General features: G+C 34.4%; 1 protein-coding gene across 20 annotated transcripts in view; it reads right to left on the bottom strand.

Annotated features, from left to right (window-relative positions):
* Ncor1 (nuclear receptor corepressor 1) overlaps positions 1-27,134 on the bottom strand; it is a 153,486-nt gene that overhangs the window by 103,220 nt on the left and 23,132 nt on the right. For all 20 annotated transcript variants that reach the window (XM_046422057.2, XM_046422061.2, XM_058572008.1 and 17 more), the window contains 4 exons: positions 26,662-26,835; positions 18,910-19,043; positions 10,369-10,561; positions 4,712-4,894 (listed from right to left, as the gene is read on the bottom strand). In XM_046422057.2, coding sequence (XP_046278013.1) covers positions 4,712-4,894; positions 10,369-10,561; positions 18,910-19,043; positions 26,662-26,769 — 618 coding nt within the window. In that variant the 5' untranslated portion in view covers positions 26,770-26,835. Of the gene's footprint in view, positions 1-4,711; positions 4,895-10,368; positions 10,562-18,909; positions 19,044-26,661; positions 26,836-27,134 lie in introns of those variants that run through there.

Below are 27,134 nucleotides of genomic sequence, written 5' to 3'. Positions count from 1 at the left end.
ACTTTTGCATGTGAAAATTTTTACTAATAATTCAACTTTTTTAAAAATTCGCTTTTATTTTCTTGGGGAATTTTTTTTGGGGGGGGAATATAATTGTATTCTCTTTTTTTTAATTGATTTTATTTTTTAAATACACGACAGCAGAATGTATTATAATTCTTATTATACATATAGAGCACAATTTTTCATATCTTTGTATAAAGTATGTTCATATCAGTTCATGTCTTTATACATGTACTTAGTTTTTTTAATTTTTATAATACAATTCTTATTACACATATATACCACAAGTTTTCATATCTCTGTTTCTATACAAAGTAGGTTGACACCCAATTTATGTCTTCATACATGTACTTTGGATGATGATATCCATCACATTCCACCATTCTTGCTAATCCCCTGCCTCCTCCCCTATTTTCTGTGTAATGTTTCTGCTTCTTATTTCCTTTCTTTGGTTTTACTCTATAATGTCTTACACCTTGGGTACTTAACACATTAATCTTTTAGCTTTAGTTCTTTTCTTTCATTTACTCCTTTTAGCCGCATTCCACAAGTTTTAATTGGTAAAACTTTTTATCGTACATCACAATTTTTTTGACCAGTGTATTAATTATTGTTTTATAAAAATTCCAGGCATATGATTTCTTCTGGTTTATTCTTGGTTGATTTCTAACTCTATAATGGCAAAAGAATATGATCTTTAGTACAGTCTTGAAATTTCTGGTTAATTTTTTGATTGTGATGATCAGTTTTCATAAATATTCTGGTTATGCTTGAAAATAATGGGTATTTTTTACTCTTCAAAATTTTATATATATATATATATATATATATATATATATATATATATATATATATATAAAATTTCTTATTTTTATTGGCAACATATCAATTACCACTGGGATTTTAAATTTTTTCATTTTCTCGAGGAGTTGTCAGTTTTTATGTTGTATATTTTTAAGTCCTGATTTTTAGGTGTATAAATTTTTAAAGATTGTTAGTTTCCTAGTCAGTTAAACCTTTTTAAAAATTTTTATTAGTTATTGACATTCAGCCTCCAGCAATCTGCTAGATTACTAAATGCTGGGCAATTTAGCGAGACCCTATCTCAAAATAAAATTTAAAAAGGGCTGAGGATAGAGCACTTGCCTAGCACATGTGAGGCCCAGGCTTCAATCCCCAGTATTGCAAAACAAAACTCAAAATAAATATTGTTAAATTAAATCCAGCAATTAAATTTTAAAAAGAGATAATATATCATGACTGTTTTAGGCTGAACACTAAAATACACAGGTGATTTAAAACTAAATGAGTTCATCACATTGAGATATTAAAGGAGAAAGATTTTCAGTAAATGTAAAAAAAATGGTATAGCTAAACATTCCTTCATGATTAAATAAAAAGTCTGCATATTGGAATAGAAGGAAATTTTCCAACCTGATGAAGAGTGTCTACAAAAAACTCAACATAATCAATGATAAAATGTAAAACACATTTCTTTAACAGTGGCTTAGTGGTAGAGTGCTTGCTTAGCATGCATGAGGCACTGGGTTGGATCCTCAGAACCACATAAAAATAAAGGTATTGTGTTCACCTAAAACTAAAAAATAATTAAAAATAAATAAATAAATGAATGAATGAAAGCAGCAAAGAACAACAATGATCACTTTAAATATTAGTCTGAACCAGAACAATAAAACAATAGAAAAATAAATAAAAGAAATAAAACTGTAAAGATAAAAACAAAAATGTTATTTTTTAAAATGCTGACATGACTATTACCTATACAGAGGCCCCAAAACAATCTATGAATCATTAGCATAAAAACAATAATTTTGAGAAGCTGCTAGTTAGTATAAAAGAAGTCAAATGTAATATTTAAACAAATAAAAATTTTACAAAGATATTATTAACAATAACACTAGTACACTAGTATGGCAATTTGTAAATCAATGGATGTGTAACTGATGTGAATCTGCAATCTGTATATGGGGTGAAGGTGGGAGTTCATAACCCACTAGAATCAAAGTGTGGAATATGATATGTCAAGAAATTTGTAATGTTTTTGAACAACCCACAATAAAAAATTAAAAAAAAAAAAAAAAAAAAAAAAAAAAACAATAACATAAAAATATAAAGTATCTAAGTTGACTCTAACACAAGGTACATAAAATATTTTTGGACAAAACTAAAACATGAACTAGGTACAATGGCATGCACCTGCAATCCCAATGACTTAGAGGCTGAAGGAGGAGGATCACAAGTTCTAATTCAGCCTAGTAAAAGTAATAAAATCTTTTCTCAAAATTTAAAAAAGGCTGGAGTGTACCTCAGTGGTATAGCATTTGACTGGCATATGTGAGGCCCTAAGTTCAATCCCCAGAATCACAAAATAAATAAAACATGAAAAAAAAATTAAAAAATGGAAAAGTATACTATATTCATGGATTGTTAAGACTCAAAATCATAAAGATATCTTTTCTGGGCTGGGTATATAACTCACTGGTAAAACACTTGCCTAATATGAGTAAGGCTCTGGGTTCAATCCCCAGTATGCAAAAAATAGAAGACATCACTCCCTCAAAATTGATTTCTACATTCTATATGATTCCCTCTAAAATTTCAGAAAGATTTTTCGGAGAAATGAACAACGTGATCCTAAAAATTATATGAGATACAAAAATTTTTGGTAGCTGAAATGTTTACACAGAAGTGGGGCATTAGAGATTTATTAGAGATTTATTTTCTTACTGAATAAGAATTACTATAAATCTCTAATAAGTAGGAGAACCTAAGAAGACAATACCAGCAGACAGGAACCCAAAGCCCAGAAAGCAATCTATTTATAGATGTAAACATTAATTATAATAGAATCAATACTAAAGAGCAGTTGGTGGTGGTGGTGGGGGGGCTTTTGACTGTTACCTTGAGGGTGACAAAAAGTTAATTTCCAGTGGATTAAAGAATAATGTGGGAGGCTGGGGTTGTGGCTGAGGCTGGGGTTGTGGCTCAGTGGTAGAGCACTTGCCTGGCATGTGTGAGGCCCTGGGTTCAATCCTCAGCACCACATATAAATAAATAAATAAATAAAAGATCCCTTTACAACTAAAAATATTTTAAAAGAATAATGTGGAAAGCAAAACTACAAAACTTTAAGAATATAATAAATTACCTTATTCATAAGACTTAAAGAAATTCTGTTCACCAAAAAACACCATTGACAAGGAGACACAAAAAGTGGAACCCTTATAAACTTCTGGTGGGAATATAAAATGGTTCAGCCACTTTGGAAGACAGTTGGAAGTTCCTCAAACATTTAAATGGATTTACCACATGACCCAGCAATTCCACTCCTGGATGTATATCCAAGGGGGAAAACATGTCAATGCAAAAATATGAATATCACATCAGCATTATTCATCATAGTCAAAAAGTGGACAAACCAAATGATTACCAACTAATGAATGAACAAATAAAATATAGCCAAGCAATGGAACTATTATTCAATCATAGAAAGTAATAAAGTGTCCATACAAAATACTGCATGGATGAATCTTGAAAACATGCTAAATAAATGCAGTCAAACACAAAAAGTCACATAATTTATGTTGCTATAGGCCAAAATGTCCAAAATACACAAATCATAGACACAGACAGTTGAGGGGAAGCCAAAGGATGAAAATGAGAGAAATGGGGAGTAACTACTAATTGATATGGGGCTTTCTCTTAAAGTAATAAAAATTAACTTGATATCTGGAATTACTGGTGATGGCAAATCTTTATAAATATATTACAAGCACTTTGAAAAGGTAAGTATTGTGGAATATGACATATAATCTTAATTTTTAAAAAGTCCTTCCTTGAGCCAGGTGGCATACACCTGTAATCATAGCTACTTGAGAGTTGAGGCAGGAGGAACACTTGAGTTCAGGAGTTACGGACCAGTCTAGACAATATATCAAGGCAAAATACTTTCTCATTTAAAAAGCAAATCCTTCCTTAAAAAAAAAGAAATGACAAACCACAACTTAAATGATATCTATGATGTACATAACTGACAAGTCTTTAAGAAATCTTTTTTCCCCCCACACATGCTAGGCAAGTACTTTATCCCTAAACTACATCCACAACTCTTTTTCTTATGAGATAGGGTCTCACTAAGTTGCCGAGACTAGCCTCAAAATTATGATCCTTCTGCCTTGGCCTGTCAAGTAGCTGGGATTACAGGCATGCAACACTACACCTGGTAGGAAATAAAGATAAGAAAATAACAAAACAACTTAAGAGGATACAAGACCTTAATGATACGTACTGGGAAAACAAGCCACAAACAAGTGAAACTAAGCCCAGCCTCATTTCTAATCAAAGAAATGCAAATTAAAACCAAAGTGAAAACTACTTCATATCCAAATGAAAAAAAATATACATCAAGTAAAGATAAGGATGTGCATAAACTAATACACATCCATGCTACAAATGGGAATGTAAAATTGTACTCTCATTTTAACAAATTTGGCATCATACAGTACACTCAAAGAATATATAATCAGACAGTACAGAAACTAAGAAAACTAATAGCCAAAAAAAGCAAATCACAGACTATATAAGGAATGATTCCTTTTATATATAGTTCTAAAATATGGAAAATTCAACATTACCTTCTTTAGGGGGAAAAACATATTAGCATATATTAAGAAATAAAAGCACTTACTTGTTTCTTTTTCAGTTTAAGGATCTGCTGTTCTACTTTCGCAATTTCTCTATCTACACGATCCATACTCTGTATTAACTCTTCTTTTGAAAGCTTGGAAGGTGAAGCATTTTGATCATCTCCACATGGTTGCCCAGAGATTGGAGAAGATGGAGCTTCATGTTTGCCTCCAAATGCTGGATCCTTTAAAGAAATTTGAGACCAGCAATTTATTTCTCACTAACAGCACACTGGCTGTTTAAGAGTCAAGATGGTCTTAACTGAAAAAGTAACTTTTAAAATACAGCAGAGCCATGTGTACTATTTCCCTAACAGCAGTCTCTTACTACCAATTTTCATATCCACACACAAGCAAATATACATACATAAATCCCACAGATGGTTACAGAACTTTTCTAGTTTAGATGAATCATTCACTATTTTGAAGACCCTAAAAGCTATACACAGTGAGGTGGCCAGGTGGTTGATCAGTCTTCAGTAACCATACTGACACTACTGGGAAATTCTAGGGAAAGGAAAGGAAAGAAAGAGATAAATTTCTGAGCCATTTTCTTGCAACAGCTCTTTAAAATAAGAATAAGAAATAGTGTCTCTCCAGGTAAAACCTGTGTGTCCACCCAACTTAACAGCTATGATATGGCCAAGAATTCCTATCAAAAATTTTTCAGGGCCTGGGGGATGTAACTGAGTGGTACAGTATATACTCAGCATGTATAAGGCCCTGGGTTCAATCCCCAATATCTCTCTCTCTCTCTCTCTCTCTCTCTCACACACACACACACACACACACACAGAGTTTTCAGAATTTCTAAGGATCAAAGCTGAGGCACAGAAGTCAGACCTAGGAACATTTGTTCTTACCATTTCTAGGCCTACCATCGTAAAGCAGATAGACAACTAAGCCTGTCCATACTATAACACATGTAATCTCTCTTTAGTGAAAAACCATCATCTTACTTTACACACACAAAAAAAAAAAGAAAAAGAAAAGAAAAACTTCATCAATTCCACCAACAAATCTGCAAAAGAATGAAAGCCCCTCCACCCAAAATCTACTATCACAATACACACACAAAATCACTAACTTCCAATATGAGGTAAAGATATAAGCCAGGTCATAAAACAAATGAATTTTAGTTTGAGGTTTTAGTTTTCTTTAGGCTATGAGAAGCCCAGAATGAGAATGATAAGTGAAACTGTAAAAACCTAACAGGTATTAAATAATGAGCCTGGTACAGTGGTGCTGATTTGTAATCCCAGAGGCTCGGGAGACTGAGGCAGGAGAATCAAGTGTTTGAAGACAGCCTCCGCAACTTAGCAAGGCCCTAAGCAACTTGACAAGACCCTGTCTCTACATATAAAAAGGGGCTGGGATGTGGCTCAGTGGTTAAGTGCCCCTGGGTTCAATTCCCAGTACCAAAAAAACAAACAAAACCTAGCTGGTTCTAATTCTAAACCAAGAATGTACAGAAGAGATACCTAAATAATTGTCTCAAACCACTTTGTTACAGAGACCGCAGCTAAAACATAACATGTATATTGCTAAAAAGCCTAAAAAGGCTAAACCTGACATAGCACACACTTAATAAAAGGGACATCTGGAGAAAAGATGATGGTGGCTACATCCTAAAATCCTATACAACTCTATAAGGAAGCCTTAATAAAACAAAGAATAATATAGCTCAGAAGCAGAATAGTTGCCCAATATGCACAAGGCTTATCTCTAGAACCTCCAAAAAAAAAAAAAAAAAAACCAAAAAGTATATGTATATATATATACACACATATAAATCTAAAAAAAATTTAAATAACAATAGATCAATAATACAGTTAAATTCCTGTATCATTTAGGTTTAATATGCAGTTTATCTCTAGCAGCCTTAAACCCTGTACTTCATGCTTCCTCTGTTACAATATAAATTCTTGAAGTTACTAGTTTTCAAAAGAAAACAGTGTCTTCAAAATAAGAAATCATATCTGGGGTATGACCATCTCCCCATCAACCTTAAAAAACAAAATATAGGCGGAAATATCTTTATAATATCTTTTTAACATTCACTAATACCATGAAAGGCATAGTAATTCTTCTTTTTTTGGGACTGGATATTTAACCTAGGAGTGCTTTACCCCTAAGCCACATCTCTAGCCCTTTTCATTTTCAGACAGCATTTCAATAAGTTGCTTAGGGCATCACTAAATTGCTGAGGCTGGCCTTGAAATTGCAATCCTTCTGTCTCCATTCCTCCTGAGTCACCCACCAAAGCATAACAATCTTGAATTCACTAAACCAGCTACTCTGACACTAAATGAAGACTAACTGCAGACTTTGTTAATTTTCTTAAGGTCTTCTTTAATTGTGAGATAGCTTGTTCCTGAAAACTTTGAAACATTAATGTACAGAGAAAAATATTTAATGAATCATCCAGACTTCCATGTTATATTAATATTTGTGTTATATAATTATGTATAAATGTGAAACATTATACTTTCATCAGTAGATTTTGAAAATGCTCCACAGGTAATTCTGATGCATGCCCTAAGAATTGGTATTACATATCAATATTTTCCACGACTTCCTTTCTGATTAAATATTTAACAAAAAGATAAAACTCCTGAGTACATCCTTATATGACAGAATTTAGGCACAAAATTACAATCGAAACATTGTCCCCACCTTCATGCAACATCCAGACAGCTATTTTTTAAAAAAAGAATTAATTTCCTACTCACATCTTATATCAAAATAAAAGCCAAGAAATAACAAACATAGGAGGTTTATCAGCAAATCACAAAAAAACTTTAAAAAATGACATCTTGGGCTTAGGAAGGATAATAACAAAACATACTATTTAAAAAGAAAAACTGATGAAACAAAAACAATCTTCTGATTATCAAAATTATAACAAATGTAAGAGGCAAATAATGAAATGGGGAAACCATCTGAAAACATTAACTAAAAACTCAACATAAAATCAAAAACAAACAACAGAAAAATGAGTCAGGTAAGCAGATCTAGGGGTTCCTTTCAACTTAAAAGGCTCTATATAGGTCTCTGACTTTTCCTCAATATTGGTTTCCCAACTATAAAATAGAAATAAGCTTAGATGCTGTGGGCACACCTATCATACCAGCAGCTCGAGATGAGGCATGAGGACTGCAAATTCAAAGCCAGCCTCAGTAACTTCATGAGGCCCTAAGCAACTTAGCAAAACCCTGTCTCTAAAAACAAAAAGGGTCTAGGATGTAACTCAATGGTTGAGCACCCCTGTGTACAATCAATCCCTTTTTTTTTGGTACCAAACAAAAGAAAAAAGGAAATAGGTCTTACTTTGATCCAACATGTTACATTTTAATGAATGAGTGCTTAAGATTCCCTTCTGCTAATATATATATATATCTTTAAATTATATTATGATAAATTATTCAGTCCTGAAAGAACTTTATTCGCTATGTTTAAGGGTTTTTTTCCTTTTAATGCAGTAAAACATTTCTTATAAACCAGAAACACTATATAATAATGGTGCATCACATGGTCAGGTGTGTCTCAAACCTCCCAGAAGCTAGCTTACCACAAAGAGCTTTCTACATTCAACTTATTATTTTGAAAACTTACATAAAAGTTAAATGAATAATAAAAAGGACAGTCATTTATCCTTCATCTAGATTTACCAGTTGTATGCTATATTTGCTTTCTCTTTATATATACAAATTGTTCTTGAACTATTTGAAAATAAAGCATAGACATACTATCTTTTAAATTATTTTTCATTGCATAAAATCTCAAAGAAAATTGTGGGTATTTATTCACATGATATTAGGGAAGAAAAGGCAATTAGCCATAAAAGTAAATAGAGGAAAGAGGTTTGATGTGAAAAACATTTTTGGGGGGGTTACCAGGGATTGAACACAGGGGCACTAAAACCACTGAGCCACATCCCCAGCCCTATTTTGTATTTTATTTAGAGACAGGATCTCACTGAGTAGCTTAGCATGTCACTTTTGCTGAGGCTGGCTTTGATTTTGCAATCCTCCTGCCTTAGCTTCCGGAGTTGCTGGGATTATTGGTATGTGCCACCGCACCCAGCTCTGTCAAAAACATTTTAAACTTCAGTACGCTATAAAGATAAAAAAAAATTTTAGCAGGCACAGTGGCGCATGCCTGTAATCCCAGCAGCTCAGGATGCTGAGACAGGAGGATCACAGGTTCAAAGACAGCCTCAGCAAAAGCAAAGAGCTAAGCAACTCGGTGAGACCCTGTCTCTAAATAAAATACAAAATAGGGCTGGGGATGTGGGTCAATGGTTGAGTGCCCCTGAGTTAAATCCCAAATCACAAAAGAAGAAAAAAAAAAAATAGAGCTAGGTGTGATTGCACACACTTGTAATCCCAGTGGTTTGGAGTTTGAAGCCAGGAAGATCAAGAGTTTGAAGCCAGCCTCAGCAACTCAGCAAGACACTAAGGAACTCAGCAAGACCCTGTCTCTACATAAAATATCCAAAAAAAAAGGGGGGGGGGCTGGGGATGTGACTCAGTGGTTAAGTGCCCCTGCTTCAAAAAAAAAAAAAATTAAGACAAAAGACAGTGGGGAAAGCATTAACAGATGTTAATAAAAATGGTTAATATGCCACTGTTAATCATTTCTTAACTTATTTTAAAACAAGTATTTATTCAATACCTACTTGTTAGGTATTTCCTACTCTACAAATTTAATAAGGAAAACAGACCACTGAAAAAGATAAGCATAACAACAAAGCAAAAGCATAATACAGGGACACATTTCACAAAAGAAGGGTAATAACAAACACAAGAGGAAAAATAATGTGAACTTAAAAGAACTCTCATAAATTCACTCTATGCATTATTTGAAATGTCACAAAATATAGTTAACACTAAAAGTATTTGTTCCATCTGATTGTACGAATGACTCTAGTTAACCATAATATATTATATACTTGAAAACTGCTAAGAGATTTTAAATTTTCTTACCACATAAAAGGCAACTACAAGAGGTAAAAAATACGTTAATTAGTTTGATTGACTCATTCCAAAATATACATATATATCAAATATCACATAGTGCAGTAAATATACAAAATTTTATTTAAAAATTAACGAAATAAGGGAGTCATTATCTGCAAATAAATTACATCACTTCTTTCCTCTATCATTTCCAAGTTTTCTGTATTTGTAATACTTATATAAATTAGAAGCAAATTTTTTTCTACATTAAAAACTATAGTTAAACTGTACCTAAAATGTGTTTTCGCCTATGTAGTAAGTTAATAAATTGCTACTACATTATAGGGGCTTATTTAAAATATAATTTAAATTTGACAAAACTGGTAGTCTTGAGTGCCTCAGACCATATTTTATAGTGCAGCAAGTCAGTCCAAATTTCTGAGAATTAGCCAATAGAAATTTTTCTTTATCAGTTCTCAGATTGTTTTCATTTCCTAAAAAGTCAAAAGTACTGACTTTAAAGTCTGGAGAACTAAATCTGTGTTATATGGTTCTATTTAACAAAATTTTTACTTTCCTATTAGCAGTAGCCTTTAGGGAGTGGCATAACTGGACTGTCTTTTAGGCACTGTGCCTGAATATGGCTAAATAAACATTACAAACCTATAGCTCCACAGGGCAAGAGAACAAATATTTACCTTCTTAGCATCTGCAGAAGACCTCAATCCTTCTGGCAGCGTGTGCACTAAAGGTAAAACCGCAGCACTGACACGCTGAAAATGGGAATCAGAAACCTGCTCCAGACGTGGTCGCTTGGATTCCAGTGAATCATGATCCACTGTGGATGGGCCTGGGTGAAACTGTTCATATCCAGTTCTCCTCTCTTGAGGCCTAATACGTATAACAACAACCAAAAAAAATTCTTGAAAATTTTTAAGTGATACTTCTAACATCCTGGTAAGACTTTTAAATAAATTAAAAATTTGTGTTTATTTTCAAAGTGAACTGCTTCCTGCCTCCTGCTCAACTCAGAATAATATATACCGTACTAGAGTACTATTAAACTTCTAATTCTAATAACAGATTCTTTGGCAGGGAAGGGAAGGATGGTAAAAAAAAAAAAAAAAAATCTGGAAGTAAATGACAAAAGATTTTGATTTGCAAAAGAAATTACAAGTTCCTAAAGGATATCCATAAAATAGTTTTAAACCCTATGCCATAAAAAATGAATTCCAGATCTGAGGATTTTTCAACCAATAATAAAAATAAGCAGAAAAAAAAAAAACAAAAAAACTCCCAGCTACTGCTACATGGAGAGACAAGTGACTTGAAGTAAGGTGTCATCGAGTCTTAAAGATTGGTCTATTACATGCCAGGCAGAGTGGCACAGAATTATAATCCCAGCTACTAGGGAGGCTGAGGCAGAAGGATTCAAGGTCCAGGATAGTGTAGGCAAACTAGTGAGGCCCTATTTGAAAATAAATAAGGGGGTAGGATGGGTGTAGTTCAGTGGGAGAACACTTGTATCACATGTGGGAGGACTTGAGTTCAATCCCTACTACCACTAAAGAGAAAAGAAAAAAAAGACCAAGTTTTTTCCAATGCTGTTTCTTAGCACATCATCCTGACCCCCAAAATTCTAAATTTCCCCCCAAAAGAAAAAAGTGTCTTGAAAGTTAGGATGCATCTGTTATTTGTCTACATGATGTATTACAGAGTCTTGGTTATGGGTATTCATTAACTTGACAATTTTCTACCAAAGTATTTACAGAGGTGATATTTTACTTTATGGCCAAGCTTTAAATTAACATCTCAAAAAAACAACATTTCACTGAAAACATAATCATTGGGTTTCATGTTTAGGAGAGATGATAAAAAATGCTAAGGCCTATAAAATTATACTTCAAAAATTGTAAACCTCATTTAAAACACAAAATTCCATGACCTCTTAAAATGAAGAACCTTGTCACAAAAAACAGTGGAGCAAGAAGCTTTAGGAATAAAACAAGGATGACTGCTTTCACCACTGGACATTCTTGTCAGACCATCGGGCAAGAAAAAGAAATAAAAAGTGTCCAAAATTGGAAACACATTCCTGTTCACAGAAGACATAATCTCTTACATAGAAAACACTAAAGAAGTCACATAAAATGCTTAAGAGTAAATAAGCAAATGCAATGAAGTTGCAGGACACAAAAATCAACACACAAAATCCCATTGTATTCCACATACTAGCTTTGAACAACCTGAGAAGGATTTTAAAAATAATTCTATTTGCAATAGCACCCGAATGAAATAAGAATAAAATTTGACCAAGGAGGATCAAGACTTAAACACTGAAACTCAGAAAACACAGCTGGAATAAAAGATTTAAAAAAAAAAAAAAAGTAGGAAATTTAGCTGGGTGCTTGTGGCACACGCCTATAATCTCCAGGAGGATCACAAGTTCAAAGCCAGCCTCAGCAAAAGTGAGGTACTAAGCAACGCAGTGAGACCCTGTCTCTAAATAAAAAAAAAAAAAAAAATAGGTCTGGGGATGTAGATCAGTGGTCAAGTGCCCCTGAGTTCAATCTCCAGTGCCCCCTCCTCCAAAACAGTAAGAAATTTCATGTTCATGTATTGGAAGATGTAACACTGTTGAGATAATACAAAGTAACTTAACAGAGTCATTCAATGTGATCTCCATCAAACTCCCACTGGCATTTTTTTAAAGAAGTAGAAAGACTATCTTAAAATTTATATGGAGGGGCTGGGGTTGTGGCTCGGTAGTAGAGCGCTTGCCTAACACGTGTGAGGCACTGGGTTAGATTCTCAGCACCGCATATAAATAAATAAAATAAAGGTCCATTGACAACTAAAAAAATTAAAAAATTTATATGGAATGTCAACATGACCTTGGGAAAAAAAGAACAAAGTTGAAGAGCTTGCACTTCACAATTTCAACAACAATAGCTACATTAATCAAGAGATTCATCCTCCACTCATTAGCCAGAAGTAATCTATCAAACACATTTTACTCCAGTCAGAATGACAGCTATTAAGAATACAAACAATAATAAATGCTGGAGAAGATGTAGGGGAAAAAAATACTTTTCCATTGTTGATGGGTTTGTAAAAATTAGTATAACCACTCTGGAAATCAATATGGAGTTTCCTCAAAACATTAGAAATGAAACCATTACATGAACCACCTATACCTCTCCTCAGTATTTATGATAAAGAATTAAAGTCATCATACTTATTATAAGGAAACAGGCATATGCATGTTTATAATAGCACAATTCACAATAGCCAAACTATGGAACCAGATGAAAAGATAAAGAAAATGTGATCCACATACATTCATACAAACAACAGAGTTTTACTCAGGCATAAAGAAAAATGAAATTAGGTCATCTGCAGGTAAATGGATAGAGCTTGAGAATACTATGTTAAGCAAAATAAACCTAATTCAGAAGGTCAAGGGTCATATGTTTTCCCTCATATGTGAAAACTAAAGAAGAAAAAGGAAAAGAAAGTTGGGGGGGGGGGTCTCATGAAAACTGAAGGGAGATCAGTAGATTAAGGACACCATGGGAAGAAAGAGTAAAGGGAAAGCGGGTAAATGGGGAATAATATTGGCCAAGTTATGCACACAGGAATATGTAACAACAAATTTCACCATTATGTAGAACTATAATGCAACAATTAAAAAAAAATGGGGGAAAAAAACTACCATCTGTCATGAGGTTAAAGGCCAAGCCAGTCAACACAGCACAAAGAATCAAAGTTATTGCTAGCCCACAAGAAAACCCTCTGCCAACCTAGAGTTCCTCTTAAACTTTAAGGGGAAAACATTTGTTGTTCAATTACATAATTTCTATACTTTACAAGTTTCTCCAGTCCAGAAATATATGTTATCATGTTAGATGATCTTCATAGTTTTCTACTTCTTTGTAACTGCCTAAACTTTGTCCTTCTGCATTCATTCTGATTCTGTCAAGACTTCTTACTTTCAATCATACCTTATTTTATTCCTTGATCCTTTTCATTTTATATACTGATTTTATAAAGGTGGGCAGGGTGATATCTGAATGTCCAATCAATCATTTTATTTCTTTGGTTGTCTTATTTTATTTTTGAATGTATCATTTTAAGTTCATCAACAGTACACTGCACTAATAGGGTATATTCTTGGTTTGTGTTTCTTACACAAAAGGCTTTTTGGGGGGAGGGCACACTGAGTTTTCTTTAATTTCTCTTTCCAGGTATGTATTTGCTGTGTTCAAGCCTCTGCTGATCTACTCTTCCAAACAGACATATAAATTACTCCCGAGGGCTTGCTCATCACCCTGGAAAATTTCACACCACAGGTCCTCTATCTGCAACCACTGAGAAACCAAGACAGCAGAATGGGAATGTCTAAGCATACCATTCACTACCACCCCCATTTAATTTTTCTCCAATTAGGAAATATGCATGAGAAATCCTAGGATATTACTGACCCTCTTTCTTTCTCTCAACACTGCTTCTTTGAGAGTTAAAAGTAGGTAAGGTGGGTGGGGATGTGGCTCAAGCAGTAACGCGCTCGCCTGGCATGTGCAAGGCGCTAGGTTCGATCCTCAGCACCACATAAAAATAAAGATGTTGTGTCCTCCGAAAAAACTAAAAAATAAATATTAAAAAAATTCTCTCCCTCTCTCTCTCTCTCTATCTCTCTTTAAAAAAAAAAAGTAGGTAACAGGAGGTCAAGTCATTCAAATTTCCTTCTAATTCCTTTCCCTAAATCTCATTTTTCCAAGTTCATGGTAGAAGTAAGATTACTTTTCTTTTTTTCATACAACTTAAAAATTTTAAACCTTTTTAAAAACTACTTTTGGATATTTGTTAGAAATTGGGGAGGGTTAACATAAATTATCTCTACAAATTTCACCAAAAAGTATATATATAGTAATTTTAAATGTAGCCAAATAATTTTAAATCTTATCATCATAATATCTGAACAAGTAAACACATTTTAAAGATAGGAAATAAGGTTCCTTATACTATTGAAAACTAGAAAAGAAATTTAGTAAGTATAGTGAATAGTAAAGAAATTACTACAGATATCACAGAACTAAAACAGATAATAAGGGCCTGTTATAATTATTTGTCACTAATAAATAAATTCCTAGAAAAATATAACCTACTAAGATTGAATCATAAAGAAATAGAAAGTCTGACCAAACCAATCACACACACAAATTGAAGAAGCAATCATAATTTCCCAGAAATGAGAAGTCCAGGATGAGATGGCTTCAGGCTGAATTTTACAAAATATCCAAAGAAAAATTAATACTAACAAATCTTAAACTATTCAAAAAATGAGAGCTTGAGGGCTAATTCCAAACACATTTTATGAGGCCAACATCACCTTGATTCCTAAACCAGAAAACAATAGGCCAGTCTCTCTGATAGATTACTGATGCAAAAATCCTCAATAAAATATTAGCAAATGAATCCAAAAATATATCAAAAAGATGATACACCATGCGTCATTCCGACTCGGCTATGGCTCTCAGCATCGAGCAACTAGCACAACACCAGTAATCCCAGCAGATCAGGAGGCTGTGAAGGAGGATCACAAGTTGAAAGGTAGCCTCAGCAACAGTGAGGCGCTAAGCTATTCAGTGAGACCCTATCTCTAAATAAAATACAAAACAGGGCTGGGGATGTGGCTCAGTGGTTGAGTGCCCCCCGAGTTCAATCCCTAGTAACCCCCCTCAAAAAAAAATACATCATAACCAAGTGGAATTTATCCCAAGCATGAAAGACTGGTTTAGCATATACAAACCCATCCATGTGTTACATCACATTAAGAAAAGACATAACATCAATTGATGTGAAAAAGCATCCAACAAAATCCAACTCTTTTTCCCTGCCCCTACTCCCAGTGCAGTGAATCGAACCTAGGGGCCTCATACATACTAGGCAAGCTATCTACCACTGAGATACATCTCCATCTTCCAACATCCTTTCCTGATAAAAACTAACACTTGGGCTGGGGTTGTGGCTCAGTGGTAGAGAACTTGCCTAGCACTGGTGAGGCACCAAGTTCAATCCTCAGCACCACATAAATAATAAAGTTATTATGTCCACCTACCACTGAAGATAAATAAAATTTAAAAAAATAATGGGAAAAAAACCCTAACAATTTGGATATAGAAGTTCCTCAACATAATTAAGACCATTTATGAAAAACCCACAGCTAACATTATAATCAATGAAAGTTCTACTATAATCTGGTACAATAAATTTTTTTCCCAATACTGGGGATCAAACCCAGGGGCTTACTACCACTCAGCTACTTTCCAAACTATTTTTTTGTTTGTTTGTTTTTTATTTTGAGAAAGGGTCTAAATTTGCCCAACGTGGCCTCAAACTTGAGATTCTTCTGCCTCAGTCTCCCAAATCCTTGGGATTACAGTCATGCACCACTGTACCCAGCTCCTTAATATTAAAATTTAAAAAGAAGCTAGGAACACAGCTCAGTGGTAGAGTGGTTAGTTGTCTAGCATGAACAATGCCCAGGATTCAATCCCCAGTACTTCCCAAAAAAAGAAAGGAAAGAAAAAAGAAGAGGCAAAACTCCCCAAAACCCTGAATAGACATTTCTTCAAAGAAAACATAAAAATTGTTAAGTTACATGAGCCTTGCATGGTAGCACATGCCTGTAATCCCAGCAGCTCAGGAGGCTGAGGCAGGAGAGTTGCAAATTCAAAGGCAGCCTCAACAAAAGCAAGGTGCTAAGCAACTCAGTGAGACCCTGTCTCTAAATAAAATACAAAATAGGGCTGAGGATGTGCTCAGCGGTCGAGTGCCCCTGAGGTCAATCTCTCGTACTGAGGAAAAAGGAAAAAATAAATAAATTGTTAAGTTACACGAAAAATTACTCAACACCATTATCAAAACCACTATATAAGGGGCTGGGGTAGTTCAGTGGTAGCGTTCTTGCCTTGCAGGTATGAAGCCCTCTGTTTGATCCTCAGCACCACATAAAAATAAATAAACATATTGTGCCTATCTACAACTAAAAAAATATTTTTAAAAATCATTATATTGGCTGGGGATGTGGCTCAAGCGGTAACGTACTCGCCTGGCATGTGCAGGGCGCTGGGTTCGATCCTCAGCACCACATAAAATAAAGATGTTGTGTCCACTGAAAACTAAAAAATAAATATTAAAAAAAATTCTCTCTCTCTTTTCTCTCTCTCAAAAAAAAATACCATATATAAGATAATACCTCATACCTATTAGAATGGCCATTATCAAAATATCAAACAATAACAAATGTGGACAAGGGTTTGGAGAAAAGTGAACTCTTGCACACTATTGCCAGGAATGTGAATAGTATATCATTGTGGAAAGGAGTATGAAGGTTTCTGAAGAAATAAAAATAGAACTATCATATGAACCAGCAATCCCTCTTATGAACATATATTAAAAAGAAATGAAAGACGTCTGCACTCTGATTTTAGTCAGCATCATTCATAATAGCCAAGATATGAAAAAAGAAAAAAAATCTGTCTATTGATGGATAAGTTGATAAAGAAACTGATGTGTGTACATGTGTGTATACATTATTCACGTTTAAAAAAAAAATGAACTACCCATTTTCCACAACATGGATGGGCCTGGAGGACATTATGCTAAGTGATATAAACCAGACACAGAAAAAAATTATCGCATGATCTCATTTACATATGGAATCTTTTTTAAAAAATTCAAATATATGGGGCTGGGGTTGTGGCTCAGTGGTACAGTGCTTACTTAGCATGTGTGAGGCACTAGGTTTGAATCTCAGCACCAAATAAAAATAAAGGTATTGTGTCTATCTACAACTAAAAAGTATATATTAAAAAAAAAAACTTTTTAAAAAATTAGAATATACCCAGGGCATGGTAGCACACGCTTGTAATCCCAGCAACTGAGGAGGCTGAGGCAAGAAGATTACAAGTTTGAGACCAGCCTTAGTAACTTAGCAAGGCCCTAAGAAACTTAGCAAGACCCTGTCTCAAATAAAAAATATAAAGGGCCAGGGATGTGGCTCAGTGATAAAGTTCCTCTAGGTTAAATCCCTAGTACAAAAGAAAAATGGCTAGAGATAGAGAACAAAACAGCAGTTCCAAAGGCAGAGGAAAGATGAAAATAGGATGATGTAGTCAGATGATACAAAGTAGCAGATATGTAGGATGACAAATTCAAAGATCTGACCTATACCACTAGGACTAGGCAATAAAACCGTATTTGGGATGCATGCCAAGTGGGTCAATTTTAGTTGCTCTTGCTGGAAAAGAGGGGAGCAACAATGGAAATTATGAATATGTTAATTTGTTCAGTACAGTAACCTTTTAATTATTTATATGTGTACCATAGCATCATGTTATACACATACCTTAAATATATGCAATAAATTTATTTTAAAAAAACTTTATAATTGAAAAAAAGTAAAAGAAGAGATGGTAAAGACATTGGAGAAAAAGACTACCACATAGAGGGACTACTCTAACTGATGGAAATTTACTATTTACTTTGAACACCATGGCATTAATATCCCCGTTGTTACAAGTCAGAAAATTAAAGCTGAAATAGTCTAAGTCAGAAACTTACAACCCTAGCTGCAAATGAAACTCACCTAGGAAACTATAGACACTAAACTAATACTTGGGTACAACTTCAGAGAGTGATTTAATTGTTCTGTGAGGGGACTTGGTTATCCCAGGTGGTTCCAGTATGTAGTATAAATTGAGAAAGATCATTAGTTTATATAAAACAACCAAGGTTACCAGGATTCAAACATAGGTATCCATTATTTCCCCCAACATTAACATTAATGTTGTGGAAACAAGTTTTAAAAACTTGATAACTATTGTGATAACTACTATAGAAGATCAAACAATATAAAGGGCTCAAAATATAAATTATAAATGCCCACTCATATCTTGGTTAGTGAAAAATAATAATAAAAGAAACTGCAAACTAGGCTTGGTGGCACAGGCCTGTAATTCCAGCAGCTCAGGAGGCTGAGGCAAGATCACTTTTGCCAGCCTCAGCAAAAGTGAGTTGCTAAGCAATTCAGTGGACCATGTTTCTAAATAAAATACAAAATAGGGCTGGGAACGTAGCTAAGTAGTCAGGTGCCCTTGCATTCAATCCCCGGCACACCACCCTCCCCCAAAAACAAAATGACCAAATTATAATCCTTTTAAAAATTCCATTACCTGTCAGACCCTGGGTGAAATTCTGAAAGTAAGGAAGGTCGTCTTCGAAGCTGCTGTTGTTGCTGTTGCTGCAAGAGCTGTGATGCCTGACTAACTTCAAGATGAGAAGAGCGATAGTCAGGGACTGCAAACTCCTGATATTAAAATAACAAAAAATTAGCTATTAACCAATAACTGAAAAGCATAATTAATCAAAATAACTAGTTAAGGAAACAGCAATGAAGACTTCAATCCTTCACTTAGCCAATTCTTCCCCAAAAAACTAAAACAATCAACATTTTAACTGCTTATCATGAAAAATAACTCAAAATGAAATCTGAAGTTCAGCCTATATTTTATTCATCCCTCTAATAACATATTACTGTAACTCCCAATGTGTACTGTTCACATAAGTAAAATCTCAAACTCTAGTATTCAATATGAAATCCTAGAAAGTATTCCAAACTAAAAATGAATAGTTAGAAGGGCCACATACATAACCTAGTTACATCAATGCATTTTGACAAATGAAGAAACTGAAGTCTGAAAATTAACCTGGTAGTTAAGAGTCATTGTTTTTGTACCATAGCTAGGTAAATGTCTTTATACTTATTTTCCTTTTTGTTTGATTTTCTTTTCTACCCGCTTTTCCTGACAAGAATCACCAGGCCCAAGGCCCCTTGATCGAACACTTGGCCAAACCAAGTTGAGTCTCAGTGTCCTTACAGTCCACCGCTTTGGGCCTGAGGTGAGGCAAAAGAACATCACAGTGGAAGGATGTAGCAGAGAAAAAGCTGTTCACCTCACAACAGCTGGGAAGGGGTGGGGGATAAGATAGAAGAAATAGGGAGGAAGAAAGAAGAGAGGGGACAGAGGGAAAGGAGAGGGGAAGAGGAAGATGAGAAGGAAGAAGAAGAAAGAAAAATCCATTGTTGTTGTTATTGTTTTTTAAAAAATAGGGTTTTGTTATGGTGCCTACACTAGCCTGGAAATCCTGGACTCAAACAATCCTCCTGCTTCAGTCTCTCAAACAGTTGAAATTACAAGTGTGCACCATTATACTTAGCTTTAGGCTAATTTGTCTGCTCTTGATTTTTTAGCAAAAGCTTCTTTTCATAACAAATCTATTGTGGTAACTCAATCATAAACAGATGTTAAACACAAAATTACTAAATAACCAAGGAATTTAGTATATATATACAAGATCCATGCCCAAAGGGATTAAAAGTACCCAACTAGACACAAAACAAATTCTCAGGACCACTACTCACAATTATCAAAAAAGAAGCACCCAAATGCCCAAAGACTAATGAATGAATAAATAAAACATGGTATATCCATACAATAGAATATTATTCAGCACAAGTTAAGAACCTAAAAAAATTATAAGTTTAAAAAGAAAGTTGGATAGGGCTGGGGTTGTGGCTCAGCGGTCAACTGCTTAACTAGCATGTGTGAGGCACTGAGATCAATTCTTAGCACCACATATAAATAAAGTCTATTGACAACTAAAAAATATATTAAAAAAAGAAGTATTCAGATAAAAAGGCCACATATATTATTCCATTTATATTAAATTTGTACAAGAGGCGAATTCATAGAGATATAAAGTAGATTAGAGATTGCCAGAGGATGCGGGGGGGGGGGGGGGGGAGAATTGAGACTGCTATTAGATATGGAGTTCTGTTTCAGGCGATGGAAATGTTCTGAATTTATACAATAGTGATGATTACACAACATAGTAAATACACTAAAATCCACTGTATTAGACACTTTAAATGGTGGCTTTTCTGTTAATGTGAACTCTGTGCCAACAAAAAATTTTTGAAATCATGAACAAATTAAAGTGAGATGTCCAGAACCTTTCAAATACAAAGTTGAAAACAGACACAAAGTTGAAAACAACAAAGCAAAACAAAACACCGAAGACAAAAATAATTTTAATTCTTTTAAAAGCCTCCAAAAGGGCTGGGGATGTGGCTCAAGAGGTAGCGCGCTCGCCTGGCATGCGTGCGGCCCGGGTTCTATCCTCAGCACCACATACAAACAAAGATGTTGTGTCCGCCGATAACTAAAAAATAAATATTAAAATTCTCTTAAAAAAAAAAATTTAAAAAAAAAAAAAAAAAAAAAAAGCCTCCAAAAGAAAAAAGAATTTAGGGCTGGGGTTGTGGCTCAGCGGCAGAGCACTCGCCTAGCAAGTGCGAGGCCCTGGGTTTGATCCTCAGCACCACATAAAAATGAATAAAGATACTGTGTCCAACTAAAAAATAAATATAAAAAAAAGAATTTTAAAAAAGAAAAAAGAATTTACATCCAAGGGAATAGGCAAAAGTAGAAAAATACATGAGAATATAATATCCTCAAAAAAATCAAATAGTGATCAGAGAAATTAAAAATTTGATCACTGAAATTAAACAGTTGTTAAACAGAAAGGTAAAGGGCAAAGAAAAAAAAGACAGAAGTTTGCTTAGAGCACAAAAGAGAAAATATAAAATATAAAGATATTAAATAAAGGAGTTAGAGTAATAAGTTCAAATATCCAACTCCACAGGTGAGAGATTTTCTAAGAACAGAACAGAACAGAATTTCTCAGAAGTAAGAAAAAAACATAATCCTTGGATTTAAAAAGGCCCAGGGAAAAAGCACTATTATATTTAAAAATTAATCCACACTGGACATGTGAAAAGTTTAGAAACTCAATGATAAAATAAAAGTTTTACTATAATCTCCAAGAAATATAAAACAGGTTTCCTATTAGAAAAAAAGAAAAGAAGGAAGAAAGAAAAAAAAGAAAAGCAGCCTTTTTATCACCAATGAATAGAAGCAAACAGACTAGAGCAAATTCCAAGTCCAGAGGAAAATTACTTTTAATCTACAAATTTTAAAACCAGATCATCCAAATTTTAGGGCTACAAACTTTTCAGAATTCAAGAACTCATAAAAATATACCAACCACATAGTCTCTCTGAAATTTTGGTTTTGGTTTTATTTTGTGGTGCAAGAAACTGAACACATACCCTCACTCAGCTGTACTCCCAGGCATGTGAGAATTTCTAGAGGATGAATTCAATAAGACAAATTTGATCCAAAAGTAAAGAGTGAAATAAAAGAAACAATAGAGCTCTATAGCTTCCAGTTTTGAGGAAATAATATTACTCAGAATTAACTACTCATATAATGTAGTAATTAGTTTCACATACTGGGCAACAGGCAGCACAGAACATAATGTCCATGAGAAACTAAACAAACGAGGTGAATCCTACCTGCCATACTCCAGACTTTCTACCTAAAGGCAATTTCCAAACTGCAGCTTTGGGTAGGGAATATAAACACTGCCTTACAGTTGGGAAGAAAGAATGGCACAGGTTTGGAGAAGTCAGATGACCAAAATTGTTGGAGAAGACTTCCAAAGAGAAGTTTTGTTTGTTTGTTTGTGGTAGTGGGGATAAAACCACTGAGCTACATCCCCAGTCCTTTTTAGTTTTTATTTTGAGAGAGGGTCTTACTAAGTTACTGAGGATCTCGCTAAATTCCTGAGACTGGCCCTGAACCCGAGATCCTCTTGTCTCAATCTCCTGAGTTGCTCCAATTACAGGCATGAGACACCATGTCTGGCAGAGAAGGGAGTTATATAAAGATTTTTTTTGAAATATGAATTTCAGTTCCTTTAAATCTTTGAATAGAAAAAGCACAAGGCTGGACAAAAACAATTTTAAAGAAAATAATTACAAACAACTTATGATGAAAGAACAATTAGGGAGAACCATAAAGCAAATAATTCCCAGAGTTCACTTGAGATCAATATTCATTTGAATCTCCTCTTGAAAAAAACCTTTAAAAAAAATACACATATACATATATATGAACCCAGACACGGTAGTTCATGCCTGTAATTCCAGCAGCTCAAGAGGCTGAGGCAGGAGGATCTCAGTTCAAACAAAAGCCTCAGCAATTTAGGGAGGACCTAAGCAACTTAGAGAGACCCTGTCTCAAAAAAAAAAAAAAAAAAAGTGGGGCTGGGGATGTGCCTCTGGATTCAACCCCTGGTACCCACCCCCCAAAAAGTGAAGAAATCTCAGTGACTATACAGACCCTCCAGAGGACAAAAGCTTATAATTAATCAGGGGTTAAATTAGAACACAAAGTCTATTTTAGATCTGCCCTAAGAGATTAAAAACAAGCCTAAAAGGTAATTTGTCTATCAACAAATCCAACCCTCTTTAAAGGAATACAACAAAAACCAACACCAAAACAGTGTATAAAATTCAAATATTCAAATTTCAATCAAAAAAATCCAATATCTGTAATGAGAATGTCATTGGATGAAATTAATAGCAGGTTGAAGGTCTGGGGTTGTGGCTCAGTGTTAGAGCACTTTCCTACCATGTATGCAGCACTGGTATGGATTCTCAGTACCACATATAAATAAATGGTTAAATAAAGGTCCATAAACAAGTATAAAAAAGTTTTTAAAAAAGAAGGTGGGAAACTGCACAAGAAACAGATCACTGGTTGTGAAAGCTATTGGAAAACCAAACTAATGGATAAAATAAAACTAAAAATGGGAGCTGGGGATGTGGCTCAGTGGTAGAGCACACGCCTTGTATGTGTGAGGCGCTGGGTTCAATTCTCAGCACCACATAAAAATAAAGGTCTTGTGTCCACCTACAACTAAAACAGTATACACACACACACACACACACACACAGAGGAAAGTAATGTCTGATTCCTTCTTTCTTATTCCCATCCCCTTCATTCCCTTCATTCCCCTTTGTCTAATCCAGTGAACTTCTATTCTCTTCCCACTGATTGTGATTTAGCAACTACATATCAGAGAGAACATTCGGCCTTTGGTTTTTTGGGTGTGGTTTACTTCACTTAACTTGACAGTCTCCAGTTCCATCCACAAATGCCATAATTTCATTCTTCTTTATGGCTAAGTAATATTTCATCACATATATGTACCACATTTCTTTATCCATTCCTGTTGAAGGGCATATCGGTTGGTTCCATAGCTTGGCTACTATGAATTGAGCTGCTATAAACATTAATATGGCCACCTCACTGTAGTATGCTGATTTTAAGTTGTTTGAGTATATACCAAGGAGTAGGATAAATGGGTCAAATGGTGGTTCCATTCCAAGTTTTCTGAGAAGTCTCCCTACTGCTTACCAGAGTAATTTCACCAATTTGCAGTCCCATCAGCAATGTATGAGTATACCTTCTTCCCCACATCCTCGCCAACATTTATTGTTCCTTGTATTTTTGGTAATTGCCATTCTGACTGGAATAAGATGAAATCTCAGTGTTGTTTTAATTTGTATTTCTCTAATTAGTAGAGATGTTGAACATTTTTTTCATAATTTGTTGACCAATCATTTCTTCTGTGAAGTGTCTGTTCAGTTCCTTTGCTAATTTATTGATTGGGTTATTTGCTTTTTTAGTGTTAAGATTTTTGAGTGGGCTGGGGTTGTGGCTCAGCAATAGAGGGCTCACCTAGCATGTGCGAAGCCCCGAGTTCGATCCTCAGCACAACATAAAAATAAATTAAAGGTACTGTGTCCAACTACAACTAAATTAACAAAATATTTAAAAAAAGATTTCTGAGTTATTTATATATCCTAGAGATTAATGCTCTATCTGAAGTGCAGGTGACAAAAGATTTTCTTCCATTCTGTGGGCTCTCTCTTCACATTCTTGATTGTTTCCTTTGTTGTGAAGAAGCTTTTTAGGTTGATACCATCCATTTCTTGATTCTTGATTTTACTTCTTACACTTTAGGAGTTTTGTTGAGAAATCTGGTTCCTAAGACAACATGATGGAGATTTGAGCCTACTTTTTCTTTTAGTAGGCACAGGTTTCTGGTCTAATGCCTATGTCCTTGATCCACTTTGAGTTGAGCTAACATTATTTTTTTTAAAGTCTTTCTTTTATTTATTTACTTTTATATGGTGCTGAGGATCAAAGCCAGTGCCTCACACATGTTAGGCAAACCCTCTACCACTGAGCCACAACCCCAGCCCCAGCTAACATCATTCTTAATGATGAAAACCTGAAACTTAACTTTTTAACTCAGTTCACATACAAAACTTAATTCAAAACAGAAATGTAAAGCCTAAAATTATAACACTTACAGAAGGAAACATAGAAAGTCTTAGTAACCTTAAGTTTGGCAAAAACTTAAGATACAACTCAAAAAGCACAAAATATAAAAGAATTAGACCTCATAAAAAATTTTAAATGTATGATCACCAAAGGACACTGCTAAGGAAAATAAGGCAGTACTTCTGTATGTAATCTATATATAACAATATAGATATTATAAATAAAATAATTTAGAAAATATAACTAAAAACTAGAATAGGTAACATCCATATCTAGCAATAAAAAGTTAATACTGAAAAATGCCAGACATGACTAAATCTCAAAAATATTATGGGAAGGAAAAGAAGCCATCAGAAGAGTCCATATGAAATGCACAATAAATATAATCTATTATGACAGAGCAGATTGGTGGTTTTATGGGAGGTCAGACCGCTGAAAGTTGGGGAGGAAGACTGACCTGGATGAGGTATATAAGAATTTTCTGGCATGATAAAAATGTTCTTTACCTCCATTTTGGTGGTGAGTTTATGGGCATTTGAATTTGTCAAAATATGTATATATCATAAAATGGCTGCATTATATACACACACACACAATGAAGTTGCTTTTTTAAAAAATAACCTAGCCAGGCATAGTGGCACACAGATGTAATCCTAGTGGCTCTGGAGGCTGAGGCCGTAGAACTGCAAGTTAAAAGCCAACCTCAGCAATTTAGCAAGGCCCTAGGCAATTTACCAAGACCCTGTCTCCAAAAAGAAAAAGAAAAAGAAAAAAAAGGTTGGGAATACAACTCAGTGGTTAAGTGCCCCTGAGTTGAGTTCAATTTCTGGTACCAAAAATAATTTAAAAATTAAAATAACCTACAAAACTAGTAATCAGAACAGCACTGGAACAGGAAGAACATGCAACCAAAACTCAAGATCTAATCATGATAAAATTCTCAAACTAGGAACAGAAAGCAACTTCTTTAACCAAAAAAGATTAACAGCAAAACATACAACTAACACACTTAGTGATAAAAGACTAAATATTTCCCTACACAGAACTACCTATGTCTAACCTTGCTGTGTAATTATGCCCACACTTCAGAGGAATACTCAGGGGTATGTAGCAGTATTCAACTATATTTTGCTGATAAATCTGCCTTCTTATTCCCTGTTATGACCATTTAATCTCTTCCTTTCCAGTTTCTTCAAATCTCTTACACCACTATCCCTAGTGTACTCTAAACCTGTAATTTCATCTCATATTTTATTTTTCATAAAGTAAGTCAATAATACAAACTCATCTTCCTGCCATCAAATCAATCAAGAAGGTAGAGGCCTTTATCCTGGCCACCACTTAAGAGAGGCCAAGTTACCTGTACAACTCAAAACTCAATCAGAATATGAAACATAACAGGTCTTGACCTAGAAACTCAAGGCAACTGATTCTTTTCCACAATTCCTACAATCAAAAGACACATACAACCTCTAAAATATGGCAAAAAATGATAATAAAAAGAGAGATAATTAATTCCCAAACTTTGAGTCCTCGTTTTTTCAGAATGATTTTTGCCATTAAAAAACGATTACAATAGCAAGTACATTTGGTTTCTGGTCAACAAATGTATTATATAAGAAAAGCATACATACAGATGCAATTTGCACAGCATCTGTTTCTTACCTGCTGGTGGCGAGTGCTGGGAAAGGTGTATTGGACAGAGTGGGGAGGATAACGACTTTGTTCTGTGCTGAATGCTCCTTGGTTGGGAGGATAACCTGAACTTGACATTATCAGTAAAGGAGTCCTCACTGGGCTGTGAGATCAAGTCCAACAATCATGTTTCTAGGAAACCACCTGAACAGGATGAGAAAAAAGAGAATTCATAAGAACTAAAATACTATGCAAAATGTAACTATAGCTATATAAATAAAACCACAATTAGCAGTAAAGTTTTCTCTCATGTATTCACTTCATAGAAGTTGTTGAGGTAGGATAAACATTAATGGGTCTTTTCATTTACACTCTAAAATATTCTTTTAATATATGACTAATGATATAATTAGGTATATAAAGTAAAAAAAAAAAAAGTACATAAAATTTTAGCATGAGGTAATGGGGATATAGCTCAGTAATAAGATACAGTATCTGCTTAG

The sequence above is a fragment of the Marmota monax genome, unplaced genomic scaffold (assembly GCF_021218885.2).
Source record: "Marmota monax isolate L192 unplaced genomic scaffold, Marmota_monax_Labrador192_F-V1.1 WCK01_AAM20220418_F8-fsc00311, whole genome shotgun sequence".
Classification (NCBI taxonomy): domain Eukaryota; kingdom Metazoa; phylum Chordata; class Mammalia; order Rodentia; family Sciuridae; genus Marmota; species Marmota monax.
Note: the sequence above shows the minus strand (reverse complement) of the source record. Positions and strands in the feature narration are given on the sequence as shown.